General features: G+C 69.3%; 5 protein-coding genes across 5 annotated transcripts; 4 read left to right on the top strand and 1 right to left on the bottom strand.

The window, feature by feature from the left end:
- Window positions 1-358: 358 nt before the first annotated feature.
- Window positions 359-1,336, top strand: APOA2 (apolipoprotein A2; the record flags this gene model as incomplete). The annotated part of the gene is made up of 2 exons (XM_080634875.1): window positions 359-621; window positions 1,219-1,336. 2 exons carry the CDS (start codon window positions 359-361, stop codon window positions 1,334-1,336), a joined length of 381 nt encoding a protein of 126 aa, XP_080491001.1.
- A 1,293-nt stretch (window positions 1,337-2,629) lies between these two features.
- Window positions 2,630-3,866, top strand: UFC1 (ubiquitin-fold modifier conjugating enzyme 1). The gene is made up of 6 exons (XM_080635040.1): window positions 2,630-2,775; window positions 3,078-3,145; window positions 3,219-3,282; window positions 3,376-3,452; window positions 3,533-3,623; window positions 3,695-3,866. Exons 1-6 carry the CDS (start codon window positions 2,653-2,655, stop codon window positions 3,764-3,766), a joined length of 495 nt encoding a protein of 164 aa, XP_080491166.1. The 5' UTR covers window positions 2,630-2,652; the 3' UTR covers window positions 3,767-3,866.
- A 223-nt stretch (window positions 3,867-4,089) lies between these two features.
- On the top strand, window positions 4,090-8,457 carry USP21 (ubiquitin specific peptidase 21). Its single transcript, XM_080635020.1, has 14 exons — window positions 4,090-4,149; window positions 4,484-4,562; window positions 4,644-5,385; window positions 5,896-5,955; window positions 6,065-6,179; window positions 6,276-6,387; window positions 6,475-6,612; window positions 6,703-6,767; window positions 6,860-6,963; window positions 7,066-7,152; window positions 7,237-7,315; window positions 7,421-7,528; window positions 7,619-7,733; window positions 8,244-8,457. Exons 3-14 carry the CDS (start codon window positions 4,660-4,662, stop codon window positions 8,332-8,334), a joined length of 1,800 nt encoding a protein of 599 aa, XP_080491146.1. The 5' UTR covers window positions 4,090-4,149; window positions 4,484-4,562; window positions 4,644-4,659; the 3' UTR covers window positions 8,335-8,457.
- A 406-nt stretch (window positions 8,458-8,863) lies between these two features.
- On the top strand, window positions 8,864-11,986 carry PPOX (protoporphyrinogen oxidase). The gene is made up of 11 exons (XM_080635003.1): window positions 8,864-8,993; window positions 9,075-9,209; window positions 9,448-9,563; window positions 9,633-9,765; window positions 9,853-10,218; window positions 10,811-10,871; window positions 10,975-11,093; window positions 11,172-11,285; window positions 11,355-11,504; window positions 11,589-11,631; window positions 11,709-11,986. The coding sequence occupies exons 1-11, from the start codon at window positions 8,907-8,909 to the stop codon at window positions 11,843-11,845; spliced, it is 1,461 nt and encodes a 486-aa protein (XP_080491129.1). The 5' UTR covers window positions 8,864-8,906; the 3' UTR covers window positions 11,846-11,986.
- On the bottom strand, window positions 11,886-14,378 carry B4GALT3 (beta-1,4-galactosyltransferase 3). The gene is made up of 6 exons (XM_080635004.1): window positions 13,964-14,378; window positions 13,215-13,450; window positions 12,941-13,131; window positions 12,746-12,868; window positions 12,565-12,669; window positions 11,886-12,484 (listed from the first exon to the last, which is right to left on the bottom strand). Exons 1-6 carry the CDS (start codon window positions 14,217-14,219, stop codon window positions 12,055-12,057), a joined length of 1,341 nt encoding a protein of 446 aa, XP_080491130.1. The 5' UTR covers window positions 14,220-14,378; the 3' UTR covers window positions 11,886-12,054.
- Window positions 14,379-15,205: the final 827 nt, after the last annotated feature.

Here is a 15,205-nt window from a genome sequence, read left to right as displayed (position 1 = left end):
CCCACACGACCCTTACCCCCATGGTGTTTACCCAGGTCCGGCTCTCCTGGCCGGGGGGCGGGAGCTGATCCCGAGGGATATAAACAGCCCCTGAGAGGCCCCCATAGCCCCAAGTCCTGCCCAGGTGAGGGGCACCGGTGCTGGGCAGGATGGGGCTGCGGGGTCAGGACGGGGAAAGGCTGGAGCCATGGGGTTGGAATGGGATAGGGACGGAGCCGTGGGGTTGGAAAGGGACAGGACGGTGCCAGTGGAGCTGGGCTGAGGCTGTGGGGTGGGATGGGACAGGAATGGGGCCGCAGTGTAGGGATGGGGCAGGAGGAGACCCTGGGGCTGTGGGGCTGGCGGGGACCCCTGCGCCATGGGGCAGCCCCACGGTGACGCCGCCCCGTGCCCTGCGCCCCAGCCCGGCGAGATGAAGGCGGTGACGGGCGCGGTGCTGCTCCTGCTGCTGCTGCTGGGTCCCGTCCAGGCTGCGCTGTCCCGGCGGGAGGCCCCGGCCGAGGGCGCTCCCGAGGTCCCGGCCGAGGACTTCTTCAGCCGCCACCTCCAGAGCTTCTCGGACTTCATGACCAAGGACCTGCCCCAGAGGCTGCAGGTGGAGGAGATGCGGAGCCAGGCAGAGTACGGAAGGGATGGGGGGCACGGGGGCTGCATCCCCACTCCCATCCCCGCTCCCGTCCTCGTCCCCTCTCCCATTCCCATCCCCTCTCCCGTCCCCGTCCCCTCTCCCATTCCCGTCCCCTCTCCCATTCCCATCCCCTCTCCCGTCCCCGTCCCCTCTCCCATTCCCATCCCCTCTCCCATCCCCATCCCCTCTCCCATCCCCGTCCCCTCTCCCGTCCCCGTCCCCTCTCCCGTCCCCGTCCCCTCTCCCGTTCCCGTCCCCTCTCCCGTTCCCGTCCCCTCTCCCGTTCCCGTCCCCTCTCCCGTTCCCGTCCCCTCTCCCGTCCCCGTCCCCTCTCCCATTCCCATCCCCTCTCCCATTCCCGTCCCCTCTCCCGTCCCCGTCCCCTCTCCCATTCCCATCCCCTCTCCCGTCCCCGTCCCCTCTCCCGTCCCCGTCCCCTCTCCCGTCCCCGTCCCCTCTCCCGTCCCCGTCCCCTCTCCCGTCCCCGTCCCCTCTCCCGTCCCCGTCCCCTCTCCCGTCCCCTCTCCCGTCCCCGTCCCCTCTCCCATTCCCATCCCCTCTCCCATTCCCATCCCCTCTTCCCTCCCCAGGGCGTACCTGGACCGGGCCAACAAGCAGCTGACGCCGCTGGCCCAGGAGCTGCGGAGCAACGTCCTCGGGCTCTTCTCCTCCCTGCTGGACCTGGGCAAGAGCAAGGAGCAGCCCTGAGCCCCCCCCGGCGGCCCCAGGGCCCCACTGCTGCCCCCCCCCAGCCCAATAAACCCCTTGAGTTGCTGCTGTGACCCCCGTGCTGTGGGGATGGGGGCGGAATGAGGGGAGGTGGGAATAGAGGGATGGGAATGGGAGGGACAGGAATTGGGGGAATGGGAATTAGGGACATGGGAACTGGGGGGACAGGAATTGGAGGGATGGGAATGGAGAAATAGGAATTGAGGGATAGGAATTAGGGGAGATGGGAATGGAAGGGTAGGAATTGGAGGGATGGGAATTGGGGGATGGGAATGGGGGAATGGGAATGGGAGGGACAGGAATTAGGGGAATAGAACTGGGGGAATGGGAATTAGGGACATGGGAGCTGGGAGGATGGGAATTGTGGACACAGGAATTAGGGAATAGGAACTGGGCGAAGTGAATGGAGGGATGGAATTAGGGGGACAGGAATGAGGGGTATGGGAATTGGGGGAATAGAATTGGTGGGATGGGAATTAGGGAACATGGGAATTGGGGGGATGGGAATGGAGAAATAGAATTGAGGAATAGGAATTAGAGGAGATGGGAATAGAGGGATAGGAATTGGAGGGATGGGAACAGGAGGACAGGAATACGGGAAATGGGAATTGGGGGACATGGGAATTGGAGGGATGGGAATTGGGGAATAGAATTGAGGGGATGGGAATTAGGGCCATGGGAATTGGGGGGGATGGGAATGGGAGGATGGGAATTGGGGACCCGGGAATTAGGGGATAGAAATTGGGGGAAGGGAACGGAGGGATGGGAAATACGGGGATGGGAATGGGGGAACAAGAATGAGGGGTATGGGAATTGGGGGTATAGAAATGGGGGGATGAGAATTAGGGGACACGGGAATTGGAGGGGGGTGGGAATTGGGGGGGATGGGAATGGAGAAATGGGAATTAGGAGGGATGGGAATAGAGAGGTAGGAATTGGAGGGACAAGGATTTGGGGGAATAGAATTAGGGGGGATGGGAATTGGGGGGATGGGAATTGAGGGGACGGGAATGGGGGAATGGATTTGGGGGGATGGGAATTGGGGGGATGGGAACAGGGTCACGGGACTGGGGGCACACGAGGGCGTCCCGGGGGCGGGAGGAGGCGGCCGAGCCCCGCCAGCACTAAAGATGGAGGCGCCGCGGGCGCGTCACGCCCCGCCCGTGCCCATAGTAAAGATGGCGGCACCCACACCCGCCCCCTCCGCGGGCGCGTCACGCCCTTAACCAAGATGGCGGCGCGTCCTCCGGCGTCACTTCCGCCCCCAGCCAAGATGGCGGTGTTCCGGCTCGGCCATGGCGGAGGAGGCGGCGCGGCGCGCCGTGGCGGAGCTGCCGCTGCTGCGGACGGCGGCGGGGCCGCGGGACCGCGATGGGTGGGCTTCGCGCCTGAAGGAAGAGTACCGCGCGCTCATACAGGTGCCGGGGCCCGGCCCATCCGGTTCCCCCCCGGTCTGGTTCCTCCCTTGTCCGGATCCCCCCCGGTCCGTGCTTCCCCCCCGCTCCGGTCCCCTCCCCGGTTCCGGTTCCATCCGGTTCCCCCCCCCGGTCCGTGTCACCCCCTCGAGTCCGGTTCCCCTCGCTCCGGTTCCGGTTCTGTTCGGTTCCCCCCGCAACCCCGCGGTCCGGTCCCTCCTCGCTCCAGTCCCCCCCGTTCCCTGTGTCCCCCGTGTCCGGTTGCCCCTCGATTCCCGTCACTCCCGGTCGTGTCCCCCCCCCAGTACGTGGAGAACAACAAACGCGCCGATAACGACTGGTTCCGCCTGGAGTCCAACGCCGAGGGCACCCGGTGGGTGACGGGGAGTGATGGGGGGGGTCCCGGTGGGGGGGTCCCGGTGATTGAGCCCCCCCCCGTGTTGCAGATGGTTCGGGAGGTGCTGGTACATCCACGAGCTGCTCAAGTACGAGTTCGCCATCGAGTTTGATGTGAGCAGGGATGTAGGGGGGTGAGGACAGGGAAGGCGGGGGGGGGGTCCGGGGGTGCTGACACCCCACCCCTCCCGGTGTCACCCCCCCTAGATCCCGGTTACGTACCCCAACACCGCCCCCGAGATCGCCATCCCGGAGCTGGACGGGAAGACAGCCAAGATGTACAGGTAGGGGGGGGTCTCATTGCAAAGGGGGGGTCCCCCCGGGGGGCGTCCCTGCGGTGCTGACCCCCTCTAACCCCCCCCAGGGGTGGCAAGATTTGCCTCAGCGACCACTTCAAGCCCCTCTGGGCCCGGAATGTCCCCAAATTCGGCTTGGCTCATCTGATGGCCCTGGGGGTGAGTTGGGGGGGGGGGGATCCTCGGTTTTGGGGGGGGTCCCTGTGGCTGCTCACCCTCTGTCCCCACAGCTCGGGCCCTGGCTGGCGGTGGAGATCCCGGACCTGGTGGCCAAAGGGATCATCCAGCACAAGGAGAAGTGACCAAAGGGGAGCTGGGGGGTGCAGCCCCCCTGTCCCCCCCCATCCTCCGTCTCCCCCCTGCTTCCACCCCCTGTTTGCCCCCCAATAAACTCGTCCCCCCCCCGCATTGCCGTTGCTTGGTGTGAGCCATCAATAACGCGGGCTTAGAGGACGCTGTCCCTTTAAGAAGAGCGACTCGGCGGCGCCTTTAAGAGCGGGGGGGGGGGGGAGACGCCGCTGCGTTTCCATAGCGACGCAGGCGAAGGTGTTGAGGGGCGTGGCCTGGCGGCTGCGGCGCATGCGCAGTGCATGTGGCGAAGCCGTCGGGGGCGGGGCCGTGGGGAGGGAGGAACAAAGATGGCGGCGGGGGCTGCGGGAGTTGTTGCCATGGTGGCCCGCGGGAGGTGCGGCGGCGGCGGGGGGTGCCCGGGGCTCCGGTACCGGGAGGGGTTGGGGGGGGCCGAAGGTGACCGGTGTCCGGTGCTCGGGCCGAGGCGCGGAGGGAGTAGGGGACCGGAGGCCGGTAACCGGCCCCCGCGGCCCTTCGCCCCGCCTGGCAACGGAGGGGTTGTGGCTGCTACCGGGGCCGAGCCCCCCCTCCGGTGCTCTGAGGGGCTGCATCCCCGGGGCTGCAGCGGTGGGGTTCGGGGCCGGGGGGGAGCCTCCGTGACTCAACACCGGCTCCGGCCGCGGGGCCCCCCCCCTCAATGACCGAACGCGTCTCTCCTTGTGCCGCAGGGCCCCCGCCGACGGGACCCTCCGCCCGGCCGCTGCCCGCGGGGGGCTGTGAGCGGGGAAGGCGGCGGCGGTGGTAGAGGTGGGTCCCCCCCTCCCCGGTCCCCCCCCTTTCCCGGTGCCCGCCGGCGCCCCCGGCATCCCCCCATTGCTGTCCCCGCAGGGCTCTGCTCCCCACCATGCCCCAGGCCTCGGAGCACCGCGGCGGCCGCGCCCGGGACCACGCCGTCGTCACCTCGCAGCCCAAAGCCGCCGCCAAGCTGCCGAGCGGGCACCGGGCGCTGAGCCAGGAGCGCCGCGCCGCTGCCATGGCCTCCGCCAACGGCCTCTCCCCGGCACCCAAGCTCCGGCTCCTGCCGCCGCGACCGGGGCCTCTGGATGAACGCAGCAAAAAGCTGGAGCTGGAGCGGGGCCGGGCCTCGAAGCGCGGGGATGCGGCGCGTGGGGCCACGTGCCGGCGCGGCCCGGTGAAGGCCGACCACGGCGTGCGGGTGCCCGGCTCCCCGCAGGCCGTACCGGGCAGCGCCTCCTTCTCCCTGCCCAGCGGAGCCGAGCGCCGGAGGAGCAACCTGGCGCGCTCCAAATCCATCAGCATCGGCGACCTGAGCCAAGGCGGTGGCGGCCGCGCCGAGGACGTGGCGGCGGTGCTGAGCCGGCTGGTGCTGAGGGACTGCGGGCACCAGCTGAGCGCGGGCGCGCTGGCGCTGCGCCGGAGCTCGTCGCTGCGCAGGGTCAATGTGGCCCCGGGGCTGGACGGGAAGCCCGGGGTCCCGCTGCTCTCCGTGCGGCCCGAGGGCTGCCCCCGGACTCGCGCTGTGCCCGACCCCACGTACCCCATCCCGGCGCCCGGCAGCCCCGCGCTGGGCAGAGCCCCGCTGCCCGCCCGGCCTGAGGAGAAGGCAGCAGTAAGAGCATCGGGAGTTGTCCCCTTCATCCCCATTGGGGCCTCACCTCTCCCTGCTCCGTTCTTCCTTGGCTGCCATCCCCATTTCCAAACGTGGGGATTAAAGCCCTGAAATCCCATGGGATTGTGGTGCCCATCCCTGGTGCTGCTTCGCCCCCCGCCACGGGTGGGTGTTTGTCCCCGCTCCGGTGCCCGTTGTCCCCGCCGTGGCTCAGGCACTAATTAATCCCCCTGAGCTGCGGCCCAGAATAGCCGGGGGAAATCGGATCAGGTGCGGTTGGGAGGCAGCGGGGACCCGGTGGAGCCGGTGCTGGGGCCATGCCGGGGCTGGCGGTGCTGCCGCAGCGGCTGCTGCCGAAGCCCCGCGCCGCCGCCGTGGCCGAATCCGTGGCTCACGCGGCGGTCATGGGGCTGCTGCTCGTCACCGGAGAGGTGCCAGGGCCGGGGGGTGGCTGTGGGGGGGGTGACTGCGAGGGGTTGGTGCTCACCGTGCCCCTTTGTGTCCCCACAGCCCCATCACACGCTGCTGCTGGGCTCCGGCCACGTCGGCCTCAGGAACCTGGGGAACACGGTAAGTGCCGCCCGTGCCGGTGGCCCCCGTTGTGCTGACGCATCCAGGCTGTCCCCGGCCCCGCGGGGGTCTCCGTGGCGTGGCCGTGGCACCACCGCTGTCCCCGCAGTGCTTCATGAACGCAGTGCTGCAGTGCCTGAGCAGCACCAAACCCCTGCGGGACTATTGCCTGCGCCGGGACTTCCAGCAGGAGCAGCCCCGCGGCCCCCAGGAGCTCACTGAAGGTGAATTGGGAGCCCCCCCGCACCCCAACCCCCCCCCTTTAAGCCTGATCTAACCCCCCCCCCCCCCCCGGTGCTGATTCCCCCCTGTCCCCGCAGCCTTCGCCGATGTCATCGCCGCGCTCTGGCATCCGGATGCGGCCGAAGCCGTCAACCCCGGGCGCTTCAAGGCCGTCTTCCAGAAGTACGTCCCCTCCTTCACCGGGTACAGGTGAGGTTTCACCCCCCCCCCCAGGGCATCCCCAGCTCCATGGGGGGGTCCGGGGGTGCAATGGCTCCGTGTGCCCCCCCCGTGCAGCCAACAGGATGCGCAGGAGTTCCTCAAGTTCTTCATGGACCGGCTCCACGTGGAGATCAACCGCAAGGGCCGCCGGACCCCCAGTATCCTCTCGGACACGCGGCGGCCCCCCATGCTCGAGGACCCCGAGGGGCTGAGGTGAGGGGGGGGGACACAGACACACACGAAGGGGGGGTCCTGGGGGTGCCCCCCCGGCCGCAGCCGGAGCTCCCACCTCTCGCCCCGCAGCGACGACGAACGAGCCAACGTGATGTGGAAGCGGTACCTGGAGAGGGAGGACAGCAAGATCGTGGGTGAGCGCTGCCGGGCTCCTCCTGCACCCCAAAGCACCCTTCGGGGGGGCCCCTCTGACCCCCCCCGTCCCATCCCATCCCTTCACCCCCAGACCTCTTTGTGGGACAACTGAAGAGCTGCCTCAAGTGCCAGGCGTGCGGTTACCGCTCCACCACCTTCGAGGTCTTCTGTGATCTCTCCCTGCCCATCCCAAAGGTAGGGATGGGGCTGAACCCCCCCCCCCTCCATTTTGTCACCCCCAGACCCCCCTTTTTCCCTTCCGGGCTCCCCTTTATTCCCCCCCCTTTCCCCATGCAGAAAAGCTTTGCCGGGGGCCGGGTCTCGCTCCACGACTGCTTCAGCCTCTTCACCAAGGAGGAAGAGCTCGACTCAGAGAACGCCCCGGTGAGAACCGGGGGCTTGGGGTGTCCCCCCCACCCCGTCCCGGTGCCCGCCGTGCCCCCCTCACCGGTGCGGTGCCACCCGCAGGTCTGTGACAAGTGCCGGCAGCGGACACGGAGCACCAAGAAGTTGACGATCCAGCGCTTCCCTCGCATCCTGGTGCTCCGTATCCTTTGCCATGGGAAGGTTGAGGGGGTCCCGGTGCTCAAGGCGGGGGGGGGGGGGGGGGGGGTCCCGGTGCTGCCACGTTTCCCCTTGACGCCCCCCCCAGACCTGAACCGGTTCTCCACCACCCGCTACTCCATCAAGAAATGCTCCGTCTTCGTGGACTTCCCCCTGCAGCAGCTCAACCTGCGGGAGTTCTCCAGCGAGAAGGCGGGTGAGGCCCCGGGGGGGGACACGACACTGAGGTGCGGAGTTGGGGGGGGGGGGGCACACACTGAGCCCGGCCTCCCCCATCCCCACGCAGGCACCCCCATCTACACCCTCTACGCCCTCTGCAACCACTCGGGCAGTGTTCACTACGGCCACTACACGGCGCTGTGCCGGGACCCGGCCGGCTGGCGCGTCTACAACGACTCCCGGTAGGTGCCGCCGTGTCCGTGTCCCCCTCCTTGTGTCCACATCGCCTCGGGCCCCCCCCAGATCCCTCCTAACCCCCCCCAACCCCTTAATTCACCCCCAATTCCCTCTCAAGGGCCTTTGACCTCCCTAAATCTGCCTCCCACCACCCCCCAATGTCCCCCAAGTCCCTCTTAACCCCTTCCCTGGGCCATATCCCCCTCTCTGTGTCCCTGACCCCCCCCCTGTCTCTGCCCCCCGCCCCTGGGCCATGTCCATCTCCCTATGTCCATGCCCCTCTCCCCATATCAATGCCCCTGAATCCCTTTCCTGTGTCCCCGTCTCCATGTTCCTGACCCCTGCCCCATGTCCCTGTCCCCCCATCCCATTTCCTTAACCTTGTGCCCATGTCCCCCCTTCCCATGTTCGTGCCCCCCTTCCTGATCCGTATCCCCCTTTCCACATCCTTGCCACTGTCTCCTGTCCCCCCCGCTCCGGTCCGTGCCCCCCGGTTGCTGACGGTGCCCCCGCAGCGTCTCGCCCATCAGCGAGAACCAGGTCCCGTCCAGCGAGGGCTACGTCCTCTTCTATGAGCTGGAGGAGCCGCTCGGCCGCCGGCCTTGACCCCCCCCCCGGAGCACCCAAAGTGGGGGCTGCCCCCCCCGGCCCCCCCCAGGGACCCCGCTGGGGAGGGGGAGGGGCGGCCGCGGCCCCCCCCGGGCTTTTGTCAATAAATTTATTAAGAAAAACACCCAAAAAGCCGCAGTTTGGGGGGGAGGGGGCGGGGCTATCGGGGAAGGGGCGTGGTTTAGGGGGGCTTGAAACGGCAGTGGGCGTGGTTAGCGGGAGAAAGGGTGTGGCCTCCCTGGCCTTCTGATTGGTCGGCTGACACGCGAGGGCGGGGCTTGCCCTCCTGTCCGTGAAGCGCCGGCGTCGCGCTATTGGTTCTCCGCGTCTTTAGCGCGGCCCTGCATAGGCACCAGGGGGCGTGGTCTGCCGCGGGAACGCTGATTGGCTGGTGATGCAAAGGGCGTGGCTTGCCGCCGTTTAGCTCCGCCCCCCGATGCTCAGCATCGTCCCATTGGCTCAGCCAGCCCTTGGTCCCGCCCTTTGTCCTTATCAGGAGAGGGGGCGGAGCCCGCCCCTCCCTGGCGGCGCGGCGGCGGCTCGGGTGGCGGGGCCGGCCCGGGGCCTCCATGGCACCGACCGTGGCCGTGGTGGGGGGCGGCATCAGCGGCCTGGCCGCCTGCTACCACCTGACCCGCGGCCCGCACCCGCCCAAAGTGAGCGCGGGGCGACCGGGGTGGGGGGGGATCGGTCCCGGTGTTACCGGTAGGGTCCCGGTGTGACCGCGGTGTCCGCAGGTGCTGCTGCTGGAGGCCAGCGCCCGCCTCGGGGGGTGGCTGCAGAGCACCCGCGCTGCCGACGGGGCCGTGTTCGAGCATGGGCCGAGGGGGATCCGGCCCGGGGGGGCGGCGGGAGCCGACACCTTGCACATGGTAACGGGGAAGGGGTGCAGGGGGGTGCCCAGGGCGGGTGTTGGGGCCTGGCGGAGGATCCCTGGGTCTAGGGGTTCTAGGGGCCGGAGGGGGGACCCTTGGTGGGTGATGGGGTCTGGGGGATGGTCCCGGCTGCGTGCTGAGCCCCTTGGTTTGTGATGGGGTCCAGGGGTGGTCCCCGTGTGGGGTCCGAGGTGCCCCGGGGCAGGTCCGTGCCCGTCTCCCGCTATCCCCGCAGGTGTCGGAGCTCGGCCTGGCCGGTGCGGTCCTGCCCGTGCCCGGGGACCACCCGGCCTCCAGGAACCGCTTCCTCTACGTGGCCGGGGCCCTGCACAAGCTGCCCTCGGGCCTGGGGTAGGTGCCTGGTGCTGCCCCCTTCCGGTGCCACCGCGGTGCCGCGGCCCTGACCCCCGCCGTCCGCAGGGCGCTGCTGCGGCCGGTGCCGCCGTTCTCACGGGCGCTGCTCTGGAGCGGGCTCCGGGACCTCCTGGCGCCGGCAGGGACGGAGCCGGACGAGAGCATCCACGCGTTCGCGCTCCGCCGCTTCGGCCGGGAGGTGCGTGCGTGCCCCCGGGGCGATACCGGTTATCGCGGCCCGGCAGGCGCAGGCGGGGCCCGGCCTGACCGCAGCGTGCGCCCGCAGGTGGCGGACATCGCGGTGGACAGCGTGTGCCGGGGGGTGTTCGCCGGGGACTGCCGGGCGCTGAGCGTCCGCTCCTGCTTCCCGCTGCTCTTCCAGGCCGAGCGGCGCCGGCGCTCGGTGCTGCTGGGGCTGGCGCTGGGCTCCGCTGAGCGCCGCGGTGGCGGCGGGGGGAACGCGCACAGGCGCGGAGCCGAGTCGGGGCTGAGCCGCCGGGCGCGGGCCGAGCGCTGGAGCCAATGGTCCCTGCGGGGCGGGATGGAGACGCTGCCCGAGGCGCTGGCGGAGTTCCTGCGGGAGCGCGGCGTGGAGCTGCGGTGCCACCAGCGCCTGCGCAGCCTGCGCCGCTGCCACGATGGCCGCTGGGAGGTGCGGACCCTGGGGGGTGGGAGCCTCATCACTGCATTCCTGCATCCGTGTCCCGCATCACCACATCCCTGTGCCCCTGCATCCTCATCCGTGTCCCCATCACTGCATCCATGAGTACCTATCCCAATATCCCCCATCACTGCATTCCTCCAACCCTGTGTCCGTGTCCCCATGTCCCACATCCCTCTGTCCCCATCCCTCCATCCCCATCCCTCCATCCTCATCCGTGTCCCCCATCACTGCATCCCTGAGTACCCATCACCATGTCCCCCATCACTGCATTCCTCCAACCCTGTGTCCGTGTCCCCATGTCCCACATCCCTCTGTCCCCATCCCTCCATCCTCATCCGTGTCCCCCATCACTGCATCCCTGAGTACCCATCACCATGTCCCCCGTCACTGTGCCCCTCATCACTGCATTTGTGTATCTCCCATCACCACATCCCTGTCACCAGGTCCCCCAACCCCGTGTCTCTGCATCCCCATGTCTTCATGTCCCCTAGCACCACATCCTGCATCCCTGTGTCCCCCATCCCTATGTCTTTGTGTCCCCCATCACCACATCCCCCATCACCATCCTCCTTCCCCACAGCTCACCCTGGCCGATGGCACCGTCACAGCCGACCACGTTGTCAGCGCCCTCCCGGCTGCAGGTGGATGTTGGGTGCCGGTGCTGACACCTCCGGATGCCTCCAGGATGGGGAGGGGACCCCGTTGTCCGTGTCCTCATCCTCACTCGTGCCCCCCTGTCCCCAGCGCTGGCTGCGGCGCTGCCGGCCGAGGCGGCGGCGCTGGCGCAGGAGCTGCGGCGCATCCCGGCGGTGTCGGTGGCCGTGGTGAACCTGCAGTACGAGGGCGTCGCGCTGCCCGTCACGGTGAGAGCAGCAGCACCCAGGGGTGGCCCCGAGGGTGATCCCAGCACCCAGGGGTGACCCCAGCCCGCTCCTGCCCAGGGTTTCGGGCACTTGGTGCCCTCCTCAGAGGATGGAGCCCTCCTGGGCATCGTCTACGACTCAGTGGCCTTCCCCGAGCACAACGGCGCGGCCGCGGCCTCGCTGCGGCTCACGGTGAGCACCGGGGCGGGGATTGGGATGCAGCCTGGTACCAATCCCTGGAAACACTCACGGTGCCCATAGGTGATGCTGGGAGGCGCCTGGTTCCAGCAGAGCTTCGGGGACCCGGCCACGGCAGCACCGGAGCCGCTGCTGCACCGGGCACAGGCGGCCGTCAGGGAGCAGCTGGGGCTGGAGGCGGCCCCGACCCGCTCCATCGTCAGGGTGCACCAGGTGGGTGCCAGCACCCATGGGTGGCTGGGGGGCGCATTGGGGGGGGGGTCCCATGGGACTCACTGACTGTTCCCCCCCCCCCAGGCCTGCATCCCGCAGTACACACTGGGCCACTGGCAGCGCACAGGTAAGTGGGTGCTGAGGAGCAGGGGGAGCACCCAGCACCCCCTCCCCTGGCACCCAGCACCCATCCCGGCCCCTCAGAGCGCATCGGCCGCTTCCTGGCTGAGCACCGGCTGCCCCTGAGCCTCATCGGAGCCTCCTACAGCGGCGTCTCCGTCAACGACTGCATCGCCAGCGCCAAGGCGGCCGTGGAGCGGCTGCTGGGGCCACGGAGCTGAGCCCCCCCCCGTGCCCCCCCCCCAGCACCCACGGCCATAGGACAAAGTGTATTTTTTAATCGAAAAACCCTGATAAAGGTCCAGGGAGCGGCTCATAAATAGAATAAATAACGTTGGGCCGGGCCTCCGCCGGCACCGGCAGCTCCCGATGCAGCTCTCCAGGATGGGGGGAGCCCTTCCCGGTGCCCAGAGTCCAACGGGGGCCGGGGTTAGCGGCTGCCCTGTGCCAGGCTCCGGTTGTCCCCGTGGGCCGGTGCCATCTCCTCATCCTGCACCACCCCATCGGTGCCACCGTCCCCAGCACCCTTAGGGCTGCGCTGGGTGATGCCCGGGGCCGGTTGGGTGCCATTGGGTGCCAGCGGCCGGTGTGGGGTCAACAAGAGCCCCCGGTCCCCCCAGGCCGCGGGGTCCCGGGGGGGTTTGCGCAGCATCTCCTCGCGGAAGAGGCTCGTGCTGCTCCGGTGCTGCTGCCCGTCGTGGCCGGGGGCCGGGGCGCGGCGGGCGGCGCGCGGGTCCGTGCCGATGTCCGCGGTGAGGTTGGTGTAGAGCGGGTGCAGGTGCTTGGCCAGCAGCACGTAGCTCAGCGAGTTCATCCCGTCCTGCGTCCACATCCGCTGCGTGCGGATCAAGAGGTCGAACCTGGAGCAAAGGGAACAGGGACCGTCACCCCCGGGCCCCCCAAAACCGGCGCTACCGAACCCCAACGGGCGCCCCACGACCTGTGCGGGTTCTCCTCGTTGCCTTTGTCACTCTTGTGCTTCACCATCTTGTAGTGGCCGATGGAGACGGGCGGGCGGGCGATCTTCATCCCGGCCAGGCGCACCCTGCAATGGGGTGCTGCAGTGTCACCAGTGGGGGGGTGCTGGGATGGGGACACCCCTGTCACCTCCCGGGGCCTACCTGGTGGCGATGTCGTCGTCCTCTCCCCCCCAGCCCCAGTACTCATTGGGGAAGCCGTTGATCTTCATGTACTGGTCCGGGGTGAGCGCTGAGACCCCCCCGAAGTACTGGGGGTAGGGCAGGCTGCGGGGGGGACACGGTGCTGAGCCGCGGCTCCCGGTGTGCCCCGGTGTCCCCTCCGCCTCCATCACCCACCTGTATCCGAACTTGTTCATGGCCACGGAGACGTGTTTGGGGTTCCAGGGGTCGCACGTGTAGAGGTTGTGGTCGTTCTCCGGGATCAGATCCACGTCGTGCAGGAAGAGGCAATCCCATTCCTCATCCTTCAGCGCCTCCTTCACCCCCACGTTCAGCAGCTTCGCTCGGTTGAACGTGGAGTTACCGGCCTGCGGCGGGGAAACGGGGCCGCTAACGGGGCCGCTAACGGCGGTGCGGAGCCGGTGCCCCTCCGTAGCCCCCCCGGCCTTACCTGGTGCACCACGTAGATGCCGTACTGGAGCTGCTGGCGCTGCAGGAAGGGGTGCAGGTAGTACAGGAGGTGGCCCAGGTGGGTCTCGCGGTTGCGGTGCGGGATGATGACGGCCGTGCGGGACCGGGGCTCGCAGCCGGGGGGTTGGTACCGGCCGCCCTCCCGCACCGCCGGGTTCTTCGCCTGGATCTGCTCCAGCGTCGGCACCCGGCTGAAGGTCACCGTCAGCGGCCCCACTGCGGGGGGGGAGGAAGCGGAGGGTTGGGGGGGGGAAGCCCCGGGGCCATTCCCACAGCCCCAAACCGCGGGAGGGGCCCCGGTGCAGCCGGTTGGACCGGTTCTTTCCCCGCGGAACCGGTTCCTCCTCTCGTGGAGGGGGAGGTTCTTGCCCGCGGGGCCATTTCTTCCCCTTCGAGCCCGGTTCTCCGGCCGGGGGGTGCCCGTTCTTCCCCCATTGGGGCCGGTTCCCTGCCCGTAGGGCCCCGTTCTGTCCCCGGAAGGGCCGGTTCTCCCCCTGGGGGCCCGGTTCTTCCCCCATTGGGGCCGGTTCTCTTTCCGAGTCGCTGCTCTTTCTCCCGTAGAACCAGCTCTGTAGTGTCCGGTTCTCCTCCCGTGCCGCCCGTTCTCCCCCGACAGGGCCCGGGTCTCTTCCTCCCATAGACACCGGTTCTCCCCCCCCCTTGGGCCCGTTTCTCCCCGCGGGGTGCCCCGCTCCCGCCTCCCCGTTGCTGGGCCCCGCCGGAGCTCACCGAGGAAGGGCGAGCGCTCGGGGCAGAAGGGCAGCGGCCGCGCGGGGTCGGGCCGGGCGGGCTCCCGCGGCAGGAGCCGGCTGAGGTTCGCGTACACATCGTGCGTGCGGGAGTAGTCGAAGACGGGCCCCGCGGCGCGGCCGAAGAGGGACGTGAGGCTGCGGAACCCGCCCAGCGAGAAGTAGGCGACGAACGCGAACTGGCACCCGACGAGCAGCGCCAGCGAGCGCGGCCGCTCCAGCAGCCGCCGGAGCATGGCGGGGGCCGCGTCACCGAGCGCCGGGCGGCATCGCGGGCGCTGCGGGGCGAGGGGAGGCGCCGGGCAAGGCCGCGGCCCCTCCGGTACCGGCGGAAGTGCCTCAGCCCCGCCTGGGCAGCGCCGCCATCTTGGGACGCGCTAGGAGGGAGGCGGAGGGCGCATGCGCGAGGGGGCGGAGCCTCCAGGGAGAGGCCGCTCTTAAAGGGGCCGCTCCGGGTGTCGGTGGTGGGGCTCACCCGCTGTAAGTGATGGGGGTGGGGGGAAGGAGGGGTCGAGGTGGGAGCAGGGTTAGGATGAGGTCAGGGTGGGATCTAGGAGGGGTGAGTGCAGGGTCAAGGTGGGGTCAAGGTCGGGACATGGCCACTTTCGGGCACGAGGCTCTGGGCCGGCACCATCCGGCCCTGCCTTTGCTGAGCCCCGCGCTCCAGGTTGGAGCTGTCAATGGAGAACGCGGCCCCAGGAGCCTGGAGCGGACGCTGGTGCCGGGGCTGGGGCAGCCCGGGCAGGCTGAGGCTGCGCGGGCAGGGCCGGGGTGGGAGGGGGGAGGCTGGTGGAGGCTCCCGCAGGCGGGCACTAGGACCCGGCAGCACCTTAGCAGGCGGCGGGGGCGTGTCCACAGCAAGCTCCGCCCCGCGCCGTCTCCACGGCAACCGCTCACGCCACCGCCCTACTTCCGCGTGTTGGGCACGCCCTTACTGGTGACGTCACTGAGACGGCGCGCTCTGATTGGGTACGGGACGGAAGCGGCTCCTCCCCGCAGCCCCCGGTGCCCCTTCCCTGCCGCCACCTTCACCCTCGTTGCGCTGCTGCTGCGGCCGCGTCCTCGCTGAGCCCGGGGAGCGGCGGGACCCGAACCCCCGGATTCCCCCCGGATTCCCCCGCAAACCTCCCAAATGCCCACAAATTCCCTTCAAATCTCCCGAATTCTCCTCAAATCCCCCCAAATCTCCCCCACATCCCAAATTCCCACTAATTCCCCACAA

The sequence above is a fragment of the Psittacula echo genome (assembly GCF_963264785.1).
Source record: "Psittacula echo genome assembly, chromosome: 26".
Classification (NCBI taxonomy): Eukaryota; Metazoa; Chordata; class Aves; order Psittaciformes; family Psittacidae; genus Psittacula; species Psittacula echo.
This window is presented reverse-complemented; position numbering and strand designations above follow the sequence as displayed.